The 17,311-nt window shown below is 42.1% G+C and overlaps 6 protein-coding genes across 6 annotated transcripts; 2 read left to right on the plus strand and 4 right to left on the minus strand. All coding sequences in view use genetic code 12, as the record gives it.

The window, feature by feature from the left end:
* Positions 1 to 109: 109 nt before the first annotated feature.
* Positions 110 to 8,290, minus strand: FOB63_000828 (uncharacterized protein; the record flags this gene model as incomplete). Its single annotated transcript, XM_002619674.2, has 1 exon — positions 110 to 8,290. One exon carries the CDS (start codon positions 8,288 to 8,290, stop codon positions 110 to 112), a length of 8,181 nt encoding a protein of 2,726 aa, XP_002619720.2.
* Positions 8,291 to 9,000: 710 nt separating this feature from the next.
* PR26 (proteasome regulatory particle base subunit) lies at positions 9,001 to 10,245 on the plus strand (the record flags this gene model as incomplete). The annotated part of the gene is made up of 1 exon (XM_002619675.2): positions 9,001 to 10,245. The coding sequence occupies one exon, from the start codon at positions 9,001 to 9,003 to the stop codon at positions 10,243 to 10,245; it is 1,245 nt and encodes a 414-aa protein (XP_002619721.1).
* Positions 10,246 to 10,267: 22 nt separating this feature from the next.
* On the minus strand, positions 10,268 to 11,845 carry SMP3 (glycosylphosphatidylinositol-alpha 1,2 mannosyltransferase; the record flags this gene model as incomplete). Its single annotated transcript, XM_002619677.2, has 1 exon — positions 10,268 to 11,845. The coding sequence occupies one exon, from the start codon at positions 11,843 to 11,845 to the stop codon at positions 10,268 to 10,270; it is 1,578 nt and encodes a 525-aa protein (XP_002619723.2).
* An 868-nt stretch (positions 11,846 to 12,713) lies between these two features.
* On the minus strand, positions 12,714 to 14,642 carry UTP5 (Utp5p; the record flags this gene model as incomplete). The annotated part of the gene is made up of 1 exon (XM_002619678.2): positions 12,714 to 14,642. The coding sequence occupies one exon, from the start codon at positions 14,640 to 14,642 to the stop codon at positions 12,714 to 12,716; it is 1,929 nt and encodes a 642-aa protein (XP_002619724.2).
* A 530-nt stretch (positions 14,643 to 15,172) lies between these two features.
* Positions 15,173 to 15,897, plus strand: RHO3 (Rho family GTPase; the record flags this gene model as incomplete). Its single annotated transcript, XM_002619679.2, has 2 exons — positions 15,173 to 15,203; positions 15,266 to 15,897. The coding sequence occupies 2 exons, from the start codon at positions 15,173 to 15,175 to the stop codon at positions 15,895 to 15,897; spliced, it is 663 nt and encodes a 220-aa protein (XP_002619725.1).
* An 839-nt stretch (positions 15,898 to 16,736) lies between these two features.
* Positions 16,737 to 17,183, minus strand: FOB63_000833 (uncharacterized protein; the record flags this gene model as incomplete). The annotated part of the gene is made up of 1 exon (XM_002619680.2): positions 16,737 to 17,183. The coding sequence occupies one exon, from the start codon at positions 17,181 to 17,183 to the stop codon at positions 16,737 to 16,739; it is 447 nt and encodes a 148-aa protein (XP_002619726.2).
* Between the last annotated feature and the right edge of the window lie 128 nt (positions 17,184 to 17,311).

Consider the following 17,311-nt stretch of genomic DNA (forward strand, 5'->3'; position numbering starts at 1 on the left):
GGATATAGAGAAGTCGCGCGTTTTCTGAATTATCATGTCAGGGCCATACATAGAGCTACTATTGTACATATTGTACAGTTGGGTTGGGATGAAATATTGATTGGCAAATTTATGGCGATTCTTTCGTAGACTGATCCGGTTGAGAAATCAGCTCACCATCTGAAACCAGGTCTAGATAATTATTCATATTGACGTGGTCAACGGGGTGCCTTGCAACATTTCTTTGCATAGGACTGAGTCTCGTTGGATGAGAAGCAGATTTTCGTGAATCTTCAGTAGCAATCAGGGCATTTCTCTTCAATTTTTGTAAGCCATTTCGAGGTCTGCCTTCTTCTTGTAACTGTTCTAACGTCATGTACTGAGAATAGTCCGAGATTTGTTTTAGTGGTTGTCCAGTCTTCTTCCGATGACGATGTTTAAATTTGTTTCCAATAATTTTACCAGCGTGGTTTAACACGATACGAATGACATCTTTCTTGAGGTGCATCGCTAATTCATGGCCCGACCAAGTCTTATTTTGATAGTGAATGGTGGGAATTAAAACCTGAAGGTTATGCACATCAATGATATTCAAATGCTTGGGTGCTTTGAAACTGATGCACATTCTAACCTTGTGTACCTTAAGCTCCTCGATGACAATATACTTCGATGACCGGTTCATAATGAGACTGACATCATCCACAAACTCCTTTTGAGCTTTTCTGGCAGACTTTCTTTTAAGTTTAGGTGTCAACCGTTCGCTCACTGAAGTCCCGTCCGAAGATGAGACCACTGACAGACTCTCGACACTGAAATCTTCGCTCTTCGCTGAATGTGCGTGTCTCGAACTTTGATTGGAATGGCTAGAATTGATACTAGGAGATCTTTTCTTCGCCATGAGTTTTCTGAAAGGGTTAGAGCTCTCTGGGGAGGTATTAGAAGTGGCACTGGATGAGTCGTCGAGCTCCTCCTCTGCCAGCAGTGAAGAGCTTTCTTTGCTCAGTTCATCTTCCTTAGGAAACATGTAGTTAAATATCTTGTTCGCAGTATCATGATCAACCTGAATGTGCACTGGTTGGATCTTGAGCTCTGCATTCTTCATCACTTTTATTCCACCAACGGGATTCAACATCTCCCACGACATCTGTACAATAGGTGTGGCATGACTAACATTCTCATCTGCATTGGTTTCGGCAACTTCCAAGTATGGTCGGAAAAGCTCGGGGTATACCGCTTTCGGTTGCAAGTTGAAACCTTGAATCATTGATATTTCCAATAAATTGGAATTGGAACCATCAAATTTATCCACGCGTGAAAATTGCGAAGCAGCCAATGCAAAGTCAACAAGAGGCTCTCTGTTATCATCAAGAATATGCCAGATAACTTGATCGGCGTCCACTTTCCAATTCATAGCTAGATCTTTTTTCCACGCATTGTTATCTCCTACTAGCTGAGACATCTCAACTATAACACCAAGTTCAAGCTTCATCCTTTCCATTTCCATTTCCACAACACTTTTCTCTCTTTGTTCTTTTTTGCTCAATAGTACAGTTCGTTCATCCATTTTAAGCAAAATAAAACGACACACTCTGATGTTTTGCTGAAGTTGCTTCACTTTCTCCGATATTCCTTGGAAATCAGATTCATCAGATAAAGTCATAATTTGTTTTAAACGGCGGTGAAGCTGATCTCTTCCCGAGTTAGAATGCATGAGGAGATCAGTTACCACAAAATACATCGCCGAATATTGAGAAGACGTTGCATTGAAAACAACTTTTCCCAAATGCACTTTGATCTCATTGGCCTTAGACAGTGGAGTTGCATCCACTGACAACATATTTGGCTTCTCAAATGTGAAGGCCATAGTAGTCCTTTCTAATACGAGATCTTCTTCATAGTTCAAAACTTCGTCACATTCTTCACAGTTTACCCAGGGTGGCCAGGTTTGACGGTTAACATAGTTTCCATATGGATTTAAAGACATGTCAGTGAAATTTTTGCGCTCAAAAGCGAACGCAAAAGAGTCCTTAAGGAAAACACCATAACGTGTTGCAATCAAAGACACAAGGCTTTGATTCTCACTGATGATGTTATTAGTTCCAGCAACATTGACGCATATGATACGCAATTCAACATCTTGGGAGGTTTGGAGAACACATAAGTTTGTATCAAGCTCACTAATGAATTGAGCTTGAGGTCGAATGAATTTGATGAGATATTTGTTCTCGATTTCCCGATCATCGCTGTCATTGTGCGTCAAGTACTCCTCAAAACAATTAATAATGTCCTCATTCGAGTCATAATCCTGGCTTGATTCAGTTGTAGAGCTCTCATCTCCCTTACCTTTGTCCGACTCTTTATACTTCTTTAAAATACCGTCAACAAGATCAACAGCCTTCTTACTCATAGCGAATGCCTGAGTTTTTTCATCGTTCACAACCAACAAATATTCCATGAATAAATTTCTGACTTTATTATTCCAAACCAATTGCAAGTTATGAATCAAAAACCGATTATGGTAACTGCTAGCAGACGCATTAGAAGTCATAACTTCTCTTGCTTGTTCCATGGATTTGTAATTTGAATACGCGGAAAATGCCCTAGAGTCCATTTTAGTCAAAAAGCTTCCATTTTCATTAACGCCAATGATACTTGAATCCGAACTTGTGGCGATTTTCTTCAACATATTTGAGCTTGGGACTTTTGAAAGTACCTCTGCATTAGGTGCCAAACTTGCTGGCCGGCTATTATGAGATGAGCTCGGAGTAGAAGCAACATCTTCGTAAATGGTGGTAACATGACTGATAGCTCTTTTTGCTCGATCAATTTGATGATTGAGACGATCATAGTCTTGTTTGCTAGTAGAATCATCTTTATCGAGTTTCAGTAAAACATCATGAGTGTCTTCTAACTCTTGCTTTATCTCATCCACACGTCGTTTGAGAATCATTGCTTGCACCTGATCAGGTGTTTGTGCCCCTATAAGACAACGGTGGGATTTTTCTGCACCAAAAGGAAACTTGCTTTCGGAACTCTCCAACGTGAACTCCCTGAAATAAGTAAATCGAGGAGTGAAGAAGAAAGGATGGACTGATATAGCGGGATCCGCAGAGAGCATTTCCTTTTCTTCAAGTTCAATAAAGTCCTCCAAATCTAACCACGGGAAGTCTTCTTCCTTGATGGACATATTCTTTTTCCAGTCAGATGTGCCATATTTGCTTTGCAGGCTCTCCCTATTTGCTTGGAATGATCCTATATCAATTGGCGTCAGCGAATCACCAGTATAATAGGACATGAGCTCTCCCCTCAAGGACGTATCACTAAACTTTGCATAGAAGAGTCTAATATCTGCATCTGTTATGTCAATTTCTCCTAAATTAAGTTTCAATTTGCGAACCATTTTATCGATGCCGAGTTTGTCGTTGACATATCGAACAACTTCTTTTCGTTGGTGGAGATCAATAACACAGCGTGCAACTTTACCTTTCAAGCCCGTGAATATCACATTGTAATTTCGATTCTGTACATCAAAGGAAAGATGGAGATTGGAAATAGTAAGGGGTTCTATCTCTAACTGATATTTGAAAGTGAATAAGTGTGGACTCATTTTCACCAGCGATTTTGGAATCTTTTTTGAGGAGAATAACTTTCCTTCCCTAATTGGCAAGGAAATAGTGTTTGTAAGTGTATTCCACCAGGTTGTAAAATACTTGATTGACCGAGGGGTTAGATAAGCAGAATTGGAACAGTTGCCTTTTGAAGATTTAGAGCAGACTGATATTGCCATATGCAAATAATCTGACCGATACTCCTCATAGGAATCGGGATGCCAGTCAAAAATTGGATTCGTAACAACAACATCGTAGTGTGGCTTGAATTTGCTTGTTCTTTCTTGGTTGCTGCTTAGCTCGGTTGCATTCTTATCACAATTTCGTTCAAAAGCAAAGCCAAGTGTCCACAAGACTTTTTCATCTGACGAAAACTTCAATACTCTCTTTTGAAATTTCTTACTTTCGTATTCGCTCTCGTGAACATAGTCATGGGTGTCGTTATAGAATAAACTCCATGTACGACTCTCAGCAGTTGAATAATTTGGTATGCCAAGAATAAAATCATGACTGTCAAGAAGAATGAGTTCTGCTGGGTTATTGGTTTCGTTGATCCTTAACAGAACACCATTTTTCCAACAAAAGACGAAACCAGAGTTCTCTCCCACTAGTTCGTATGGAGATATAGAGCTCTTGATGTGAAGACACAATTCGTTTTCAATATTAAATTTGATTTTTCCGTGAATCAAAAGACCGAATTTGTCCCACCAACCAAGAGGGCTGTCGTCTATTGGCGGTTTGGTAAAATTATCAAATGCTTGCATCACACTCAGCATTGCAGCCTGATACGATTTACTCCAACTGATAATGCAAGCGCGATCGGTATTTATATTGCATTGAAGATCGAGCATGAATTTGACTGGAGTCAACGTTCTAGGAATGTGAACGGAATAGAAATTATCTGTTGATTCCTCTTTTGTGATAGCTGGAGAAAACGGTACAAATATGTGTCTCATTTCTTCCTTCCGAAAAACAAGTTTCTCATTAATCACCAAATTCCCCAGAAAATCCATTATAGGTGCTCTCCCACCGCTATTCGAAGGAAATGAAAGGGCGGGAAGCGCATAGTCACGAACGCGGAGACTGACAGACGAACTTCTAAGTCGGAAGAATAATGGGATTAAGATGGAGTACTCAAGCTTAGGTTGTCCTTTACCGTGAAGCCTCAAAAATTCGTCAATATCATTAATCTTCGCTGTTTCAACTGCAAGATCGAAATCTTTGAACAATCCCGTAAATTGAGGTGTACCGGGAGCAAAGTTCTGAATCAGGAACTTGCTTTTCATAATTGGGTTCACTTCGTCTTCATCCCAAATGCTCCTTGATATGTCACGGATATTTGCGTATCGGGTTTCCTTGAATTTCCTGAACTTCTGGATCCATGAAGTTCCGAAATCTTTATCTAAAGCCTCTTTCGCTCTGTTGATTATTTCAGCTGCACATTCCTCTGTGTAAACTTCTTCATTTTGAGTTGATATCTCTGTTTGATATGTTTCTTTCTCAACAGATCCGTTGTTCTTTCTGTGTGATTTTTTGAAGAAGCTTTTAGATTTAACGTCACCAGCCTTTGAACCTGCCAATGATTGGTCTTCAGAATGCCTTGAGTGCATATTCGAAAATTGTGATTTGAAAGATTCCCCAATCGCGGGTCCAATTTCTGAAATTGTAAACCTTGATGAGCTGTCCTGCTTTCGGCTGTGTTTCGATAGAAACCGCAGAGATGGAACATGCTCCTCTAAAACTGAAGTATCAACCTTGGACTTGATGTCTTTTACTTTTTGCTCAAAAAGTGCCAATTTACGAAGCCTGTCGACTTGCTCGTAGCTGGCGAGCTCGAAAATCAAAGCAAGCTCAGCTTCAAATGCATCGTTTTCCAACGTAAGACCCACAATCGACGACTTCCAACTGATTCTTGGAACATTGAATGCTGGTTTGCCCTCAGGCATAATCCGCTGGTAGTCATAGATTCCTTGCGAAAGATTCTTGAAATTATACTTAAGTTGCCTGATTGTTTTGAAAAACGTAACAATGTTGTCAATGACTGTGTATACCAAAAATTGGAAAGGGATATTGAAACGGACAGTCTTTGAAACCAAGTTGATGTTAGTTTTAGACAAATTGTTCAAGTTTATGAGTAAGTCTGTGATAGAAACGAGTCTTGTCCATAACTTGGTAGCTGGATGTACGACATAAAGACGCAAGAAGTCTACCTGAACTCGATGTTCTGAACCAATGATTCTTAGTTGTAATTGATCACACTCGAACATTAGATCCACATTGTTTGGCACTTTCACAGTTAAAGCGAGTGAATCGATATTAATGCTGAGATTGAGTCTCTTATTTTTCTTCTTCACCTGGCTTTCTTCTTCGACGGAATAAGTTTTGCTCACCTTTGGTGCAATCATTTCGACTAACGTATGTGCATACATCACACACCAAATCAAAAATACATCGATTTTGCCATCAACTTCTGGAATAGAAATAAGGATTCTATCACTAATATTCGCAGGATTTTCAATAACGATATCATTGATGAACAAAACTCGTTTCACTTTCTTAATCTCGTTGTTGTCGCCTTGGTCCAGTATATGTGACAGGGTTGTGTTCAAACTGGATACGTCCTCGAAGTCAATCTCTCCCACGTCAAACCTTGAAACATCGTCAACCTCATCCACATATTCATTCATATACTCACTGAGAGTATTAACTTGAATATGACGGATAGTTACCTTGAAAGTTAGTTCTGATTTTTTATACGTTAATGACACATCGTTAACTGTGAATGATATACCTCTTTTGAATGAAGAGAGGTCCACCATTTCACCTTCATCCGTTTTGAGTATGTGCGATGGTAATGAATCATTACAGATGATCGTAGTAGTGATTCTCTTAGATTCAAATCTCACAGAACGAATTACCGAAGGTAGCACTTCGAAAATGTCCATGGAAGTGATAATACCATTGCTGTCAGAAGAGTTGGTGGTACTAGAGTCATCTTGTGGAACTTTTGCAATATCTGCACAGGCAGCATTCATTTGGGATCTTCTAGTCTCGCGAATTAATCTCACCACATGGAAAATCATGGTGTTGACAGATTTCAAACGCACATGCTTTGACACGAATTTCAATGAAACGCTATTATTGTCCACGCAATAACCTATTAAGGAGTTTAGGTTGGATACCAAAAGTTCATTTTTTTCCACTTCTAGGCGTAGGTTTTTCATACGCATGTATCCCTTAAGTGTCAAGGGACTTGCATATCCAAAACACTTGCGCTCAATAAGTCTTCCCAAGTTTTTGCTTGACGATTTAAATGCCAAAGACAGCATTTCCCCATTGGAAACAATATTTTTCAGTGACTCTCTATGGAACTTTATCAGATTGTTCTGTGGCATGTGGAGCGTCATTTTTGTGTCCATAATTAGAACCTTAGTGGAAATATTTCTGATCTTTTTCAGAAGAGCAAAAAATTTATTATTCTTCCAATCAATGGGTTGTTTATTCCTCTTGGTATTATGTTGCGTGTTCAAGAGAAAACCTAACTGGTCAAAGAAGATGCTTATGTTAGGGTTTGCCAAAGTCAAGTTAGAGGAAATATCAACACAATGATCAGTTGAAATATTCGCCAATATTGCGCTTTGAAAATCTGATATGTTGGCTTCAAATAGGTATGTGAGGGAAGGGATTTCCATACACTTCAGATCCAAATGGAAAAACTGGCCAGCAGTAACATAAAAGGAAATTTTTGAAATAAGTTGCTTCTTATAAGAGTAGTCTTTTGTGTAATTGAAACTGTAACTGGATGACTCTACCCGCAAGTCATTATAGGATACAACGCTCTCTTCTACTTTGATTTGTACAAAGGAAATCAAGTTGAAAAGAGCGAGTAGAGTTGCTGTATCTGGAAGATTCAGAGGGGATGGCTCTTTTGGATTCGGTTGCTTCGACTTCTGCAACTGCGACAAATCTAGTGAGTCTGGGATATGAACATCGGCAACGATAAACTTTAGTCCGACATTGTTAACAGTTCCCCGAATCCGGGATTTCTCTTTTGGTAAGGGACAGGTAAAGTATATCTCAGACAGAAGCTCCACTTCGAGATTACGAACCACTCTAGTTTTGTCCATGGTGGAACGCCGCAGATTATCGTGGATAAAGCCGTCCAAAACTGTAAGTGATATGCCGTGAGTTCCAAAAGACAACGATCTTAAAGATTCAAGCCTTGTGTACGACAATTGTACGCTAAGGCCGCCCATAGCAAAGTGGCTAATTGATAAGTTTCCAACGTGCACTGCAAACTCTTTAAGCCAGCGATCCCGTATTAGAAGAGTATATATCCATGATGGAATATCGACAATGAGCTGCTGTTGCAGAATTGTGCAACGATTGGATTGTTGCTTGTCTTGTGGAGACTCGCTCTGTATTATTGATACGTCGGATAAATAGACATTGATGATCCGAGAAGAGTCTGATGACGGTAAAAGGAAGTTTAGACGCACACGAAAGTTGCCAATGACGACTTTGCTATTCCGATATTCTAGTGTGACCTTGTTCAAACTAAACCATCCGATGTACTTGACTCTGACATGCGGAATGCAATTTAGACTGAATAACACAATAATATATGCAATGGCCACAATGAGAATATAAGTGTCTAGTTTGTGGATGACATTTAGTAGGGCAGTAGTCAAAAACCGAAACATTGTGGTTCTGAAGGGATATGGTGGCAGAAGTGCTTATAGTATGGTAGTATTGACAGTACATCCATATTAGAGAAGCGCGAGTCATAAAGAGAACGGATCAATCGGCATATCTTTCACACTAACAAAACAAATGACACAGAAGAGATAATAAATACATAGAGACACTTATTTAGCGTACGTGATCCGGTTACTTGTAAGTATATCATCAAGTTATTTGATAATAAATGATTGGCGAAAGTAGCCTTTGAGCTTCTAGCACCTCTCTTTTCGAACTTAGCTGCTGCGTTAAAAAAACCAGGTGGTCAGTAGAGAAGTTGAAACACTTTCATTTCGTCTACGAATCATACCTAAACAAAATAAGAGCATGGCCATAGGCGGTGCCGTGGGGTACGCTCACAACACCGAAACTACGAATGTTAACATGATAGAGAAGCACGGTAAAATAAAACGGCTCCAAACTTAGCTCCAGACATTATAGATCAATTTGGAGAAGCTTTCAAAAGCAACCGTTAAAAGTGCTTTTGGTTTTGCTGTACCGAATGCTTCCAATTGCTTCCTCCATTGCTTAGTTAGTGGCGGGTCGTGTGGTGCACAAGAGCTCGCCACGAAACTCCACCTTATGCGAGACTCCATTCAGCTTACTATTATACTTCTCCAACCAGCGCTTTCATTTTTTTCCACCTCTAACTTTCACAGAACAGAACGTAAACATGGAAGAGCTTGGAATTCAAATGCCCGTGGTGCCCGCTTTGGCGCTTCCCAAATCAAAAGAGTGGAATGCGCCCCACCAAGAGGAACAGCAAGATGTGTATGTCAAGTTGAAAAAATTGGAGAAGGAATTGGACTTGTTGTTGTTGCAAGAAGACTATATCAAGGATGAACAGCGCCACTTGAAAAGAGAGTTGGTTCGTGCACAAGAAGAAGTGAAGAGAATTAGATCCGTTCCTTTGGTGATCGGCCAGTTTTTGGAACCCATCGACGAGAATACGGGAATTGTGTCCAGTACTACAGGGTCCAACTATGTCGTGAGAATATTATCTACATTAGACAGAGAATTGTTGAAGCCTTCTTCATCTGTCGCTTTGCATCGCCACTCCAACGCTTTGGTAGACATTTTGCCTCCAGAAGCAGACTCGTCGATCTCCATTGTGGGCGACAATCAAAAACCCGACGTGACATATGCGGATGTCGGTGGCTTAGATGTTCAGAAACAAGAGATTCGCGAGGCTGTTGAATTGCCCTTAACTCAAGGCGATTTGTACTCCCAGATTGGTATCGACCCACCTCGTGGAGTGTTGCTCTACGGTCCTCCAGGTACAGGTAAGACGATGTTGGTCAAAGCTGTAGCCAACTCTACTACTGCGGCATTTATTCGTATCAATGGATCGGAGTTTGTGCAGAAATACTTGGGTGAAGGACCAAGAATGGTAAGAGATGTCTTCAGATTAGCACGTGAAAACTCGCCTGCCATCATCTTCATTGACGAAGTTGATGCCATTGCCACAAAGAGATTTGACGCGCAGACTGGTGCTGATCGTGAGGTGCAGAGAATTTTATTGGAATTGTTGAACCAAATGGATGGTTTTGACCAGACTTCCAATGTGAAGGTGATCATGGCTACCAACAGAGCTGACACATTAGACCCAGCGTTGTTGAGACCAGGAAGATTGGACAGAAAGATAGAGTTCCCCTCGTTGAAAGACAGAAGAGAGAGACGGTTGATCTTCTCCACCGTCGCGTCAAAAATGGCTTTGGCACCTGAAGTGGATTTGGACTCGTTGATCGTTAGAAACGATCCATTGTCTGGTGCGGTGATCGCTGCCATTATGCAAGAAGCTGGCTTGCGTGCTGTTAGAAAGAACAGATACATGATTTTGCAAAGCGACTTGGAAGAGGCTTATGCGGCTCAGGTTAAGACGGGCACCGAGCATGACAAATTTGACTTCTACAAGTAAGCGCACATATGTAACATAATTATTAAAGAAGCTCGTAAATCCCCAAACCAAGTTGTAAGCTTTGCGCTTTGGAAAAGTCGAGGTGGTCTAAATCCAAATGTGCAGGGTATGTCCATGTCTCATTGAAGAGAGAAGCATTGAAAAATTGCTTGTAGGAAGCAACTGGTGTGACCAAGAATATCCTTTGCTGTGGATTTACGCTTTTGGCAAAATCAAGTGCTGATTGAACTTTTTCGTATTCCGCTCCCATAGCATCTATCACCGTATTTGGTTTACTTCCTGGTGAAAACGCATTTGCTAGATCAAGGTATTGTGTTGAATTGGACATGTCGCCAAGCAACCAGGTTGGAGGAGAGTAAGTCCGCCACCATATTTGGGTGACTCCTGTTTCATTTTTGGCATAAAATCTCTCTTGAAAGTAAGACAACGCTGGTACAACACCGCCCTGATGATATATGCCCATTAAAAGGGAAAGAACTAGATTGAAGACAAGCCACGAGTTCATGATTAGAGTGACGGGTACCGGAGTCGACCCCGGTGTTTCCAGGAACACTGTTAAATCGAAACAGCAACAGAGTAGAGGTACCACAGGAATCAAAAACCGTAACTCTTGGTGAGGAACAAAAGAGAGCACAATTAGAGCGCCAACGGCACTGAGAAAAGGGGTTGTTTGATAGTATCTGTTTTTAAATCTCCAAAACAAGAACAATAAACCTGGACCCATGATCTGAGGAAGATTAATGAGTATGTGGGCGTAGTATGGGTGAATTCCATGCTGTGAAAGATTAGCGTAATTCGAGTTATACACTAGATTGTTTAACGGTGTCAATACATATTGCGACCAGTTGAAAGGATTCTGTGCCAAGATCAGAAGTGAGATACGTTTGTAAATAAGAGTATCCACCACAACACAGACACAACTTGTAAACACAAAGGAAAGTAACGTAAGAACGGGTAGCCATATCCAAGTCAAAGCGCATTTAGCGTAAATGAAAAACGGCAAGGCAAGAAAGGCAGGAAATGTCACTCTGTTAAAAATACCAAAGCTAGCACAAGCACCGATGGCAAGGCCAAGTGTGGCGATCTCCGTGTTGCGGACTTTTTCACTTGGTGTACTCAAAAGAAAGCGCAACTCGTTGATCATATAAACACATAATACAACCAAGATCGTTTCAATGGAGTTGGAGAATGTATGGCTTTGGTAGACATGTGTTATGTATGATGTCAGCGTAAAATAAATGGCCTTGATACGCTCTTGCTTGGTCGGAAGCATCTTGTAGAGACACAAGTCTATAACTATCCAAGATAGCACCATAAGCGCAAGACGAGCAATGAAATACGACTGGATAGGCAGAAGTTGAAAGAGCTCAGCAACTTTCAACACTGGGTAGTATGTAACAAGCAATGGAACGTAACTTCTGGCGGGATTGACGCTGGAAAACTCCCATGGAATGTTGGTGGAAAATCCAAAGAATCTTGACAGCAAGACTTCGAAAGATTGGAAATGTTCATCTGGGTGGATATATGACCCTCCAATAGCGAGGAGAATCCGCAACCCCCAAGTGATGAAGTATACAGATCGCCAATTGGAGTGAGCCATTATTCGCTGTTTTGACTCGCGGTCTGGGTTTGAGAAGTTGTGAAATACAGTGTGCAATGGTGTCAGCCTTATGCACACACCCGGATTCTTGTTTGTAGAGCGATAACCAATTCAGTGAGTCACTTAAGGATCAGCTTGAGTGAATATCATCAGTGAGGACAGTTGGGTTGGGCATCTTAATCAATAATGATTAGTTAGGATTGATCTGTACGCATGGGACGATCCTTAGAGAAGAAACCATCCCAAAAGAGAAAAGTTGTGATTTTATATACTTGAGTGAAGTAGCCTTTGTCTAAGATGAGCGTACAGCGATTACTGAAAGTCAATAAAAGACATGGTCATGGCATTGCCATGGCATCGACGTGGCACCTTCTACGATAGCAGAGACGTGCTCACTTCATCGTTGGTGATAACCAAGTGCCGTTCATACGGCACCTTTCGAAACCCATCTTCGGAAACCTGATATTAGAGACATGCTAGAAAGTTAGAGGAACGTGAAATATAAATCGTGTGGATATACATCACTGTAGCTTCTTCTCAACAGAAGTCGCATCTCTCTATCTTTTCTAGACATGTAGCCGTATATCTTTGAGACGGCTTACACAGACTGTGAAGACAAGCTTATATAGGAAGTATGGAACTGAAATATTTCAACTTCCGGTTTTGCATCTTTGTGCAAAGTTTTCGACATCTCATGTTTCATATCTCATAGAATACACCCACAGAACTGGACTCAATTTAAAGTAATTAATGCAAAAGTGTCTGTCCACTAACGGCATAGAAGGGAAACAGAATCTACATAATGTCACACGGTAAGACCAATGCATCTGTGTGTATTCTCCGCATGGCGGTCTATTACTATACATGATTACTCTTCGAAGACGTCATTCTTTTCCACCGCAGTTTCCACATCACTCAATCCGTCTTCATCTTCAGCCAAGTCTCCTTCTGCCACTTCTTCTCCTTCGTCTTCTTCGTCCATCATCTCGTCGTAATCGTCTGCGGCTTCCATATCAAGGTCTTCGTCACTATCTATCAAGCCAGCTTCAATGGCATCATCCACTTCTTCCACGTACTCCACATCAGTATCAGCATCGTCGTAGTCATCTTGTACGACAGAGCCGTCCAAAATTTCTTTCCTCAAGTGGTTTTGCTGTTGCATCATGTTGAGTCTGCCTTGCAACTCCAACAAACGAGGTAATTGCTGCGCTTTCTTGGTTAAGATAGCATGCAAGCTGGCCAATTTGTTGCTCATATTTGGCATCGAAGACAACACTCCACCGTGAATAATGATGATCCATTTGAGCCAGAAATTCAACTGCTCGAATCTCAGCTGCTGACGGGTAAGACGCTCGGCCAAACGGTCCAAAAGGATAATGGCCAAGGAAGAATCAAGTCTATTGATTGTCTTTTGAATCACGCTGGGGTCTCTGTTACACAAGACAGTTTCTAATAATGAGTGGTCATTGTTTCTCAATGCCTGCGAAAGGACAACCGTCAATGTACCTGACGTGTGTCTGTTGAGCCTCTTCTTCCCAACCTCCTCTTTTGTGCTGTTTCCACCATTCAACTTGTTCAACCTGTCTGCTAATGACTCTTCTTCTTCGTCGTCATCGCCGGTTTCCAAATCATTTTGAAAAGCAGTACCTTCAGTAATCACTGTATGTGTCTCACTGTAGTGTCTTCCAGCAGCAGAATCATGTCCTTTTTCGGTTCTGCTGGGTTGCTTAATTTGTTGCTTGCTTCTACGAATAGTCTTAGAACCAGAGAATGCAAACTCCCCAGAGGCCGTGAGCCAAGGCAAAGTATCAAAGCGCGAGATGGAGGCGTTCTCCAACCACGAAACATGCAACACACTGTCTGTAGCAGCAACAGCCGACAAGGGCAAGTTTTCATCATCAGGTCCTCTCACTTCATCTTCGGGTCTAGCAAATTTGAGACTGGCGTCGCTGTGTTTGGACTGTACCATGGAGGCAAGCTGTTTTCTTTTCTTTCTGGATGTTTCTTGAGGGGAGGCCTCAAAGCAGAATGGGTCTTTGAAGATCTCAAGACTTCTGTCCTCTACGATGACTGCCACAATAGAATCATTTTCATGCACACCGACAGCCACCTGTTGGATTGGGGATTGTGCTGCTAAGACTGCTTTTGTCGATCCCTTAGCAATGGAATAAATGTTGGCAAACCGGTCTTCCTCTGCAGCAGTGATGAACAAATCTGAATTACCCGGGACAGGCATGAGAGCAGTGACGGGCTGCACATGAGCGGGAAAGGTCTTAACGATCTTCTTAGCAAAGATATCCACCAAGTAAACGTTGTGTGTTCCGATAAGCAAATGAGCCTCATCGTCGTAGCTGGTGGAAGAGAGTTTGGAAATCTTCTCTGTAGTGTCAAGCATGTCGCTGAGGGCAAATTTCTGCAAAAGCTTGAAGTCTTGAAGGTCCCACTCGAACACTGTTCCGCTGATGTCAGAGACCCATGCTGTGTGGGTCACTGGAGAAAAATGGAAGTCGGAGATGGCCACAGAAGTCGGACTTTCAAGCTCACCTTCTATGCTGTTGGAAGATGGGGAGTAGATGAGAACAGTGCCGTTAGTTTGGCACAATGCAATGCGGTCGGAGGAAATCCATTCCAAAGTTGACAACTTGGCGCCTTTGTTCAAAGTTAGCAGGGTGCTTAGCAGGTCCTGGGAAAGAACAAGCGACTCCACTCGTATTTGGTGCTGGTCTAGCGCCTGGATCACTGACGCCATGTAGGTGTACGACGGATCATATCGGGCGCAGATTAAGGGGCCGGACATTGTGGGAAGAGAAAAAAAAAAAAAGTACGGCTTTCGAGAGTCCGGGGTGTTTTGTGCCTATGCGGTTTTTGATGTTAGATGTGATGAGCTTTTTTTTCCACTAGCCATCGCTGCATGCGATCACGTGCGCGAACACCGATAACAGAAACCACCATGTGTCAACTGACAGGACCAATTCGGCGAGAAACGTCGACTTGTTCTGTCCTTATGGAAGAGGGAAACTGGGCATAGGTTCCCTTTGCTACTTTCGATGGCGTCACCAGTAGACGAGGCATATGGAAAGATGGCGCTCGGAAACAGTCTAAAGACGACGCAAAGCATCGGCAGAGAAATATGAATGGTAGACAGCACGAAGATACCTTATCCGCTCTCTATTTCAGTACATTTGAGCTTTCTTTCTTCTCTACATTTCATTTTTTTTCCCAGAATATATGGCCCGATCCACCACCAAAGTGCGTGCCGCACGACCTGCGCATTCCGCTCGAGAAACATGCATAATCAACACCTAACATTAGCGCTCACACTCTATCATGCCTCTTTGTGGTAGCAGCACCAAAAGCAGTATGTACTGGAAAGCATTCTAGCTCTTTTTGTTTCCCTTAGCTCTTCCAACTAACCTTCAGTACAGCGAAAGATTGTCATTCTTGGCGATGGCGCATGCGGTAAGACGTCGCTACTTAATGTGTTCACGCGCGGGTATTTCCCACAAGTGTACGAGCCTACGGTGTTTGAAAACTACGTGCATGACATTTTCATCGACGGCCAGTCTGTGCAATTGTCCTTGTGGGATACCGCGGGCCAGGAGGAGTTTGATCGTTTGCGGGCCTTGTCGTACTCCGATACCCACTGTATCATGTTGTGTTTTTCCATCGACTCGCCAGACTCGTTGGAGAATGTGCAACTGAAGTGGGTGGGCGAGATTGCCGATCACTGTGAAGGTGTCAAGCTCGTTTTGGTTGCTTTGAAGTGCGACTTGAGAAACCAGGAAGAAGAGGCGCAAGTCCGTGAGGATGAGCTGTTTAATCCTTATTCGCAAAATTCCGGCCCCTACGCACAGCAGAAGCGCTTGATTTCATATGACGAGGGTTTGGCTGTTGCGAAAAAGGTCGGTGCCTTGCGCTATCTTGAGTGTTCGGCGAAAAAGAACCGTGGTGTCAACGAGGCCTTTTCCGAAGCCGCACGTTGTGCCCTTAATGCGAGACCCAAGGGTGCCAACGACAATGAGCCTGAAAAGAAAGGTTGCGTTGTTATGTGAGCTGTCCTATGTACAATTAGCTATTCACAATCAGAAAGAATTAAGACGTATGCCTCGCGGCTCTCGTGTAAGGAGGTGAAAAGACGCATTCCTCCTCATTAGTATGACTGCTGTTCGATTTGGTTACCCCTTCGACTACTAGGGTCAGTTCACTTGTTTCTTCCGCCTAAAAGACAACAGAATTTTGGGACCCACGAGATGTTTCAAGTCAAGGGCCTCCATCTGACTAGTATTTGAATTGATTAGAACTACTAACATAGAAGTCAATCATTGTACTATCCGCTGAGGTGTGTCGGTATTAACAGTAAGTAATGCCTTGAACATGTATGGTAACGGATGAGTTGCATTCAATTCCTCTCAACACACCGTTTTACTACCATGATTACAAGACGAGAACCCAGTTGTCTCTAAACCATAGACTAAGTTCATGCTTAGCCAGTGCTCCAAACCCTCAAAATATCTTCAAATCTAGGGTTTTATTCAACTTCAATCAGTATTTCCAGGTTGGATGAATGGGGTTTCTGATGTTTAATCATATTCCTCTGTATAGAAACCACTGATACATAAGTACTGCTGCTGAGCTTAATGTGTGGTATACCACTCGAATCAGCATCAGACTTGATATACTTTAAAGTATTGTTAGTGTACTTCGTTAGATATCCGATTCTTTACCTGTCTGTGCACTCGTTGACGTAAAGTGGTAAAGACAACTAGTACATTATTATAATAACTGTATCCTCTCTTCATTCTTCATTACCTCTTCTCTAACCTTATATTTCGCAGTAGCATCAAACCAATATATACAAATGAACATGCGACGAAGAAACTCCATCATTGCATCATTCCTTGAAGGGTCTATTAAGAAGAGTCGAACGCTCATCCCAAATGTCCTCGGAGCTTCCATGCAGCTTCTTTTCCAAGAGCTTTTGCTTGTAAAACTCTTGCACTTTCTTTCTTCTTTCTAACTCGCGAGGATCTTGGGCCACCCGGTCGACGTCCATTTCTTTTTCTGAGACAGATCCGTGCCACATGGCAAACCATAACTTCTCTCGTTGCTCCTGACACGTCGTATATGTTCCGTACCTGTAATAGTTCCGAACCTGACCGCCCAAAGCGAAGCACAGCAAAACGTCATCAAAGGCTGAAAGAACAGACATGTCGGAAGGGAAAGAAGAGATGTCATTTTCTCTGGCTGTTCGAAGCACATCACGCCGTTTTTCGGCGATCTGGCTGTCTTTTTCGTCGAATAAGTCCAGTAACTCTTTGAGTTCGTCTTCAAGAGCCATGAAGAAAGTGGTGTGCAGGTGATGATATGTCTGTGCGCTTTAACGATTGTGGAAAGGCAGAGTGTCTGGGATTTACAAAAGCGAATAAATAGGACCTATGTCAATATATCGTGACAATGGATATCACG

Source organism: Clavispora lusitaniae (genome assembly GCF_014636115.1).
Source record: "Clavispora lusitaniae strain FDAARGOS_655 chromosome Unknown tig00000003_pilon, whole genome shotgun sequence".
NCBI classification, from domain to species: Eukaryota; Fungi; Ascomycota; class Pichiomycetes; order Serinales; family Metschnikowiaceae; genus Clavispora; species Clavispora lusitaniae.